Source organism: Gekko japonicus, unplaced genomic scaffold (genome assembly GCF_001447785.1).
Source record: "Gekko japonicus isolate JY-2015 unplaced genomic scaffold, Gekko_japonicus_V1.1 scaffold2812, whole genome shotgun sequence".
NCBI lineage: Eukaryota > Metazoa > Chordata > Lepidosauria > Squamata > Gekkonidae > Gekko > Gekko japonicus.
The window spans coordinates 146,006-154,620 of record NW_015168129.1 but is presented as its reverse complement, the minus strand read 5'-3'; the positions used below and the strand labels follow the sequence as shown (position 1 = coordinate 154,620).

The 8,615-nt window shown below is 52.8% G+C and overlaps 1 protein-coding gene across 1 annotated transcript in view; it reads right to left on the bottom strand.

The window, feature by feature from the left end:
• Positions 1-1,880: 1,880 nt before the first annotated feature.
• Positions 1,881-8,615, bottom strand: part of ADAMTS13 (ADAM metallopeptidase with thrombospondin type 1 motif 13) — a 66,465-nt gene continuing 59,730 nt past the window's right edge. The window contains exons 25-28 of the mRNA XM_015414906.1: positions 7,615-7,763; positions 5,686-5,862; positions 4,086-4,270; positions 1,881-2,033 (exon numbers count right to left, since the gene is read on the bottom strand). Coding sequence (XP_015270392.1) covers positions 1,881-2,033; positions 4,086-4,270; positions 5,686-5,862; positions 7,615-7,763 — 664 coding nt within the window. The remainder of the gene's footprint in view (positions 2,034-4,085; positions 4,271-5,685; positions 5,863-7,614; positions 7,764-8,615) is intronic.

Below are 8,615 nucleotides of genomic sequence, written 5' to 3'. Positions count from 1 at the left end.
CACACACACACACTGCTGTTTTAAGCACGTACAGTAAAATTTCTCATCCATACACCTACTGCAATATCCTTAGGTAATTTGGTGAAGCTGTCTTGATGCAGTCAGAAATCGTTTAATTTCCAGATAACAGGTTGAGTTTAAGATGACAGTTTTACTGGCATCCCCGGTGTGTGTGTGTGTGCATTGACTGAGCATTCAGGAAAAGCAGGCAGAGTGGGTAAACTGGGGGAGATGGACAGTGCAATCCTAAACAGGGTAAAAACCTATTTGAATGGAAGTCAATGGGCTTAGAAGCCTGTGACTCAGTTTAGGATGGCTTTAGTGTAGTGGTTAGGAGTGCGGATTCTAATCTGGGAGAACTAAGTTTGATTCCTCACTCCTCCACATGCAGCTGCTGGTGTGACCTTGGGTCAGTCACAAGTTCTCTTAGAGTTGTTCTCTCGGTAGCCGTTCTCTCAGAGCTCTCTCAGCCCCACCTACCTCACCGGCAATGCGCCCTCTAAGCTGTGGAGTCTTCTGAGCGAAAATTCTACTTTGTGAACTACTGGCATTAAAGTTGTGAGCGAGCGATCTGGCCGCTGCGTAAATCAGTTTGCTCTGGAGCCATCCTTCCTGAGCGAAGACAAAAATGTGTGAGCCGGAGGCTAGAAAACTGAGCTGGCTCACACTAACTCAGCTTAGAGGGAACACTGCTCACAGGGTGTCTGTTGTGGGGAGGGGAAGGGAAAGGAGATTGAAAGCCATTCTGAGACTCCTTTGGGTAGTAAAGGGCAGGGTATAAATCCAATCTCTTCCTCTTCTTCTGTAAATGACATGCTAAAGATCATACTCTATGTCAGTGACACGGACTGTCGAGCATTAGGGTTTTTTCCCTGTGGGTTGTTTGCCCCTGGGTCTGATGCTGTTGGGAAGCAGGTTTTTTTCCCATTTCCCCACAGTGTTGTGGAACATTCGAGCACTTCCCAGGTTTTCCATCAATCTTTCCCAGACCCTCTTTGCTGCAAAATGTTGGGAAAGATCGCAGCTATTTTCCCTGCCCCATTCCCGTGGCAACCATTTCCCCCCTTCCCCTGCTACTGGGGGTGTCTTTTTTGTCGACCCTCTTTGCTGCAAAATGTTGGGAAAGAGCCTGGATGGCTGCTGTAGGGATGGGGCAGCTATTTTCCCTGCCGCATTCCCGTGGCAACCATTTCCCCCCTCCCCTGCTACTGGGGGTGTCTTTTTTGTTTTTTAAACTCCATTAATTGAATATTGTTACAAGAACCTGTAAAATAGAGTTTTCATTTTTAAAAGGTAAGTCTCGTGTCATGGCAGAGGTATGATTTTCCCCCTTATACCTTCACAGTGAAAGGAGCTAGAGGACCTACCTTTTAAAATGAAAGCTAGGGATTCAGAGAACCTGATACATAGATTGTTGCAGAGTTGCAATCATGTTCAGTTGTTGGTTTTTTAAAAAAGAGAAATCCCTGTTGGTGTGTTGGGGGGTGGGGTGGAGGCGGAGGCTCCTGCAGGGAACGGGGGCCACCACCACCCGTTCCCTGCAGGAGCCTCCGCCTCCACCCCACCCCCCAACACACCAACACTGCCACTGTGTGGACGCCCCGTTGTTGCCACCTGCTGCATCAGGAGTCCCAGCAGCAAAGGAGAAACCACACAAGCCTCACCCCGTGTGGGAAATACCAAGCAGTCTCCCTTGCTGCCTCCCCTTCCACAAACATTGGTCCCCAGAACTTTTGAGCTAGTACCAAGGGGGATGGAGTTGCTGCCTGTTTCTCCATCCTGCAAGAGAATCCACCCCATCAACATCTTCCCTGCTGCACAGCTTCCAACTAGCCATCCAGGGGCCATTTCCTCTGCAATAACAACATGACCACTGGGTTTTATTTGGGTTCCACGATCCAGTACTCTGCTCGGAAATGGATATCAGCAAAGTCTTTGTTAAATTCAATCTCTGCCCGGTTCCCGGTCGATTGCCAGTAAAACAGCTGGTTTCTGGAGAAGACGGAGGTCTTCATGTTGTTCACATCTCGAATCTGAACAAAGGAAGGTGTCAGTCACCCAATCACACACTTCTTGGACCGTCTTTTTTCATCTGTTTGTTATTGGCAGTGCCTGTCTCCACCCAAACTTAAACCCATTTAGCAGTCACTCCTCCCCACCACCACCAGGAATCCACACAGGACCCTTCAAGCATTTTTCAGTTGTTCTGCTGGCTATGTGTGGAAAACAGAAAGGGCAAATCTCAAAATGCAGCGGAACTCTAAATCAATGGGTGACTATGCAGGAAGGTGGGTCAGCAGTCACATTTCAAGCATTTTGTGCCCTGCGAAGCACTAGCTTTGCTCTGGGAGCCAGACTTAGGGGTAACGGGGAGGGATGAAGCAGGGCAGACCATCCCTTTACCTTACTGGGAATGTCTTGGGTAGGCTGCTGCACTGGAGAGCCACCGGTGGCTGCAGCAAGCACAGCCAAGCGGCTCCGGGGGTGCCAGAGATGCAAAGCGGCCATTCACGCAGCTGAGACGACATCTGTTGCCATCGTCAGGGTGGCCGGGGTCTGGTGCGAGTGGCCCCTGGGGCATTAGCAGCCCCCAAAGCTCACTGGGCTCAGTTTCCTCCAGGGCTGCTTTAGTATCCACCCTGTCAGCCAGTGTGGTGTAGTGACTAGAGTTCTGGGCTAGGGTCAGGGAGGCCAGGGCTTGAATGCCCGCGTGTTGTGCCCTGGGAGCTCGGGGGCAGGGGGACCCCGGGTGAGTCACACACTCTCGGCTGAACCCGACTCTCAGGGCCCTTGTGAGGCTCCAACAGAAAGGACTGAGGTCAGCCATGTTCGGTCCCCACCGGGAAGAAAGTTGGGGTACAAGTACACTAAATAAACCCACCCCAGTCCACCCTTGGGGTCAGTACTTCTGGCGGGAGTTGGGAAAGACCTCTGCCTGAGACCCTGGAGAGCTGTAAAGAGGGGCCGTGGCTCAGTGGTAGAGCCTCTGCTTGGCATGCAGAAGGTCCCAGGTTCAATCCCCAGCATCTCCAGTTGAAAGGACCAGGCAGGAGGTGATGGGAAAGACCTCTGCCTGAGACCCTGGAGAGCTGTAAAGAGGGGCCGTGGCTCAGTGGTAGAGCCTCTGCTTGGCATGCAGAAGGTCCCAGGTTCAATCCCCAGCATCTCCAGTTGAAAGGACCAGGCAGGAGGTGATGGGAAAGACCTCTGCCTGAGACCCTGGAGAGCTGTAAAGAGGGGCCGTGGCTCAGTGGTAGAGCCTCTGCTTGGCATGCAGAAGGTCCCAGGTTCAATCCCCAGCATCTCCAGTTAAAAGGACCAGGCAGGAGGTGATGGGAAAGACCTCCGCCTCAGACCCTGGAGAGCTGTAAAGAGGGGCCGTGGCTCAGTGGAAGAGCCTCTGCTTGGCATGCAGAAGGTCCCAGGTTCAATCCCTGGTATCTCCAGTAAAACAATCTGGCAGTAGGTGATGAGAAAGACGTCTGCCTCGGACCTTGGAGAGCCGCTGCCAGTCTGAGTAGACAAGACTGGCCTTGATGGACCCAGGGAGGCCTGATTGAGCAGAAGGCAGCTTTGTGTGTTCAAACCACCACCCCTAGTCATCTCCCGCCTTGAAAAGCCTACAGGATTGCCATAAGTTGGCTGCCACTTGATGGCACTTGCCACCATCACCATCTTTCAGTGAGCTGGAGAAATGGAGGTCACTGGCAGCAATTGGGGAGGCACAAGGCCATGGAGCAGTTTCATAATCAGGGCGAGGAGTTCGTGCTGGCTGCAGAAGGGAATACTAGCCAGAGTGAAGCTGGGTCGGCCCGGTTAGTATTTGGGTGGGAGACCACCAAGGAAGTCCAAGGCTGTGATGCAGAGGCAGACAGTGGTAAACCACCTCTGAATGGCTCTTGCCTTGGAAACCCCATAAGGGGTCTCCACAACTTCACAGCACTTTCCCCTGCTGGGATCTTACAGGGCTGCCGAAAAAAGATCACTGAGAAAATGTGTGGGAAGCACTTCTGAGCCCTTGAATTGCCCCATGGAAACTCCCTCCGACGACTGCCACAGGGTAGGAATACGCGCAGTGCTCTCACCAAGATGTAACGGGAGTGTGCTTCGTTGGCCTGGACGCTCAGATCCACATGCACGGTGTGGATGGCTATGCGGTGTCGAGGAGCCACATCAATGAAGGTCCTGCATGCCGCTTCTGTGCCCACGCCGGCCAATGGTGCAGGGCTCGTTATTTCTCCTCGGGGACCAAAGAGCTGCACGTCACAGTCTGGGGTGGCAAAAAAAGAGTGAGGGATTTGTGAGGGGGGCCCCTGGCCTGCACCAAGCTGCTGCGGTTGGAAACGGCTGCTAAGAAGATGGGCACGGCTTTGCCCTTCTTTTAGGGCACAGTGAGGCCGTGGCTGAGGCCCTGGCACAAATATGTGCCCTTAGGATTCCTGCAGGATCCGGGCAGCCAGCGCTTCTCAGCCTTGAATGACAGAGGGGAGATTTCCTTGCAGTGGTGGGGAAAACATCCCCCGAGTGTTGCCAACTATGGGTTGGGAAATTCCTGGAGATCTGGCAGCGGAGCCTGGGGAGGGGCCTCAGCTGGGTATAATGCCAGGGAGCCCCATCTGGAGGCGGGCCACCCTGCTTCCTTTCTGTGTTTCAGGGAAAGGTGCAGGAGCCAACAAACACTGTGGCAGCCTCAGCATGAGCACTGGTGTGCGGGGGGAAGTGGCCCGACTTCTTCTGAGACCAGTAGTTTCTCCCGGGACAAAACGTGACACAATACAGATTGCGGCGCTCCATGCATGAGTAAAAGGCAAATGGCACAGGCTTCTGATCACAGCCACAGGAGGGGAGGGGATTCAACCCTTCCACACTCCTCAGTTTTGCAAAACCAGTCTCCCAGCACGGTTATTAGCTCCTTAAGAGGCAAAGGCCTTTTAAAACCATCATAACAGCGTGCAAAGTCCAGACCAGTGAGTCAAACCAAGCAGGAGCTGAAGGGTTAAATCCCCTCCTCCCCAAGCGGCCTGACCTGAGTCAGGGCTGCACGCACACACGCACGCACAGTGGGCCTTCTCCGGATGGACAAACGTCTATGATCTGTTGGCCCCCACGGCTTTTCACTTGCTCTCCGGATGGACAAACGTCTATGATCTGTGTCACGTCTGTTGGCCCCCACGGCTTTTCACTTGTCATGCTCAAAATAACAGATGCATGGGCCATTCCTGGTGCATGGAGGCGCCAGCAGCTTAGGCTCCATTGAGGCCCAGGGAGATCCTGCTAAATCTGCCACCATTGGGCTTTCTCCTCTAACCCCAAAGCTCCACTTTAACTTCAAAAGTAGCAGTGTCGGTGTAATGTATTCAGCCTGACATGCCCGGACTTGCCCGGGCTGGCCAGGCACAATTCCTATGTTAGCTTCAGTCGAAAGACAAAGGATCCGGAGGATCCTAGCCGGCCCAATCAAAAGGGCTAGCTTCCCAGCCGGGAGACCAATGGTCGCCCGGTTACTGTAAATAGCCTATCGGGAGCAGGGGGTGTGTTTAGGTGTGCTTGGTGGTGGGTTTTCTGAATGCATATAAACCGGCCTGCGAGCCGGTCAGTTGTCTTTGTCCTGAACTAAATAAAGGTATGCTTAGCTGAAATCACTCTCCGTCTGCATACTTTTCAGTCGGTTTCATGGCAGCCCACCTTGGTGGTATTTCTTCCTTGCTGCTGCGCTGCTGTACTGAAGGACAACTCCGTTGCCAGGCAGCAGGAGGCGCTGTCTCACCATCAGGGTGTTGGTCCGGGCGTTTATGACGGAGAGCGTCAACCTCTTGCAGCCTGTCCGCCACATCTTTCGGCTGGAAAACACCACCATCTCTCCTGGAGCCAAAAGAGACAGAGGGGCACAGGTCAGCCGTCTCCTCCCCGGAGCCCGGCAGCATCAGCACCATGAATGAAGTCAAGCAGCACAGCTCTTGTGAGAAGCAGCAGCTGTTAGGGTTGCCAACCTCCAGGTGGTGGCTGGAGATCTCCTGGAATTACAACTGATCTCCAGGTGACAAGGATTGGTCCTCCGGGTGGGCTCTATGGCATTGTACCTCTCAAATCTCCAGCAATCTTTCAACCTGGGAATTGGCAACCATACCAGACCTGCTTGCTACATCGTGAAAAGAGCCAGCTTTTGACTGCCCCAGAACTCTTCATGAGGTTGGATTTTCAGTGCCAAGAAAAAAAGGGGGGGCACTAAATGTTCAGGACCTGGTGGGGAATTCTCCCCTTCCCCTCCATTTGGGGTAGTGATAATGTACTGAACATCTTGCTGGAAGTGAAGGTGCTGTCCCGAGTTTCAGCCTCCAGACCACATGGCAAGAGAGTAGCTCGCTCGATAGGCACACTGACTTTCCCTTCCTGTGTCTACTCTTCTGCCACTGTCCCCTTTGAAATGTAGATGGTGTTCTCAGGGACGACAACTATTTGTCCTCTCTTGGCACCACGAGGCAGATGGCCCTCTCACCATCTGCTTCCATCCTTAGCTAGTAAGTTAGTACTCTATCCTCTCCCTACTCTTTCCTATCCAAAAGTGTACTTCTCAAAGAGAGAAGTATTCCTCTTGTTAAACTTGCAACATGGCTCTGTGAAGCTTCGTAAGCTGAGCAACCTGGTCAAGCGATGCTGCTGTGTCTGTAGCTTTATTTAAGCACTCTGCTAACTAGTGGAAACTGGACTAACTACACCAGTTAACCCCAACAGACATCTTACCAGGTGAAACATCAAGGGCGCTGTTATGTCCGCTGGCCACTACTAGGCAACAGTGGTTTGCAACCAGAGCTTGGCTCCCTAGTAACAATAGGGACTAGGATCCTGAGCCTCCCAGTTAGCACCTATAGGAACTGTGGCGGGAAGTTCAAACCCTCCAATGGGACCTATGGGTGTGTATCAGGGACTGTATATAGTTGGCCGTGTCGGCCGGTTGTAGTTGTTGTGTTGTGTATCAGTAAACGATGAGCTGATAATCACTGAGCGTCTGTCTTCACTACGCGTCGAACCCAGTACACAACAGGCGCTCAAAACATTGCTGTACTGTGACTAGTTGGTTGGTCCTAATAACAAGTCTAACGCGATTATCCTTTCTGGAGTTTTGCTAGGGACTTGACATGGCTGCCTCCAATCTTTGTCAACTTTGGAAAGTTCCAAGAATCCCTGGAGAACTTGCAGTTTTAGAAATACAAAGAAAACCTTTGCTTAGTCCTGCACTCCCTCACCCCTTAAACTACCATTCCCATCCCATTGTGTGTCTGTGCCTCACATACCTGGCAGGGACCACTCCGTGCACACTGAAGAGGTGAGGTGGCAGATAGGATGGGGGAGAGGCGGTGGATTCAGTCCCTGTGCTCCTGCTGGTGTGCGTGAGGGATCAGCCCCTGTGGGTGCCTCTCTCTCTAAGCGGCAGATGTCCAGGGGTGTACTGTGCAGCTACTTACAAATGGGATCTGGCATCAAACTGGATTCCGGGGCATACTGTCGATGGGGGGTGGTGCTCAGACTGGGCAAACCGACTCGGCTTCCCTCAGGGCCCCCCCCCCCGGGAGTTTCGAGCTGACGCGGCAACTGGGGACAGACTTAGACACCCACCTGTGCTGCAGTTGAGGGAGCTCTCCAGCACTTGGACTGTGACCACCTCTCCTAAGGGGCGGCCAATGGCAATGGTGCAGTCACTGGCTTGCAGGCCGGTCATGTTGATCAGCCCAGTGGAACGGAGGAACAGCCTCCCACAGATGCCTGCGTGGAAGCAGAGAGGCCAACGGGCGAGAGACACAGGCTGAGGCAAAGCACATGGAAAGTAGGCCCAACCAGCCCCCAACAGAGCTCCAGCAAGGGAGTGGTGGCGCAGGGGATTTTTCCCTGCCTAACTACAACATCTGAACTGCCATGCTTTGGTAGTTCTAGCCCCGTGCCGGTGTGAGCAACCAAGCCTTGTCCTAGCTCATCGTCTACCCAGCGATTCGAAAGCTTCGGCGAGTAGATAAATTGGGGACCACTCGTAAGGGGGTGGGCACCAAAGTTCCCTCTAAGCTGTGGAGTCTTGTGTGCAAAACTTCTACGTTGTGAGCTACTGGCATTAAAGTTGTGAGCAAGCGATTTGGCTGCTGCATAAATTACTTTGCTCCGGAGCCATCCTTCCTGAGCTAAGACAAAAATGTGTGAGCTGGAGGCTAAAAAACTGTGAGCTAGCTCACACTAACTCAGCTTAGAGGGAACACTGGTGGGCACACCCCTCCCTTCGGGAAGGTGTTAGCTGCCGAGGCAACTTCTGAGGCACGGCGACCAGAAAGACGAAAGAGCTGTGTCGGCTTCCCTGCAATGGAGCAAGTCGGCCAGGCAGTGGCAGTGTGTGGCTGCACAACATCAAGAAGCCAGACGTCATCAGCCAGCTGACAAGATGCCATAGGAACACGACTGACCCAGCCCGCAGATGAAGCCCGGCTAGCTGCAATGTGTGTGTAATTAATGCTGCATGTTTGTCTTCCCTATCCCCACAAATATTGTTAGTCCAACTGTCTCAAGAGTAACTGTAAATCGCTCTGAGCCCGCAGGTATGTGGGAAAGAGCGATCAATAAATCGAAAGTATTAT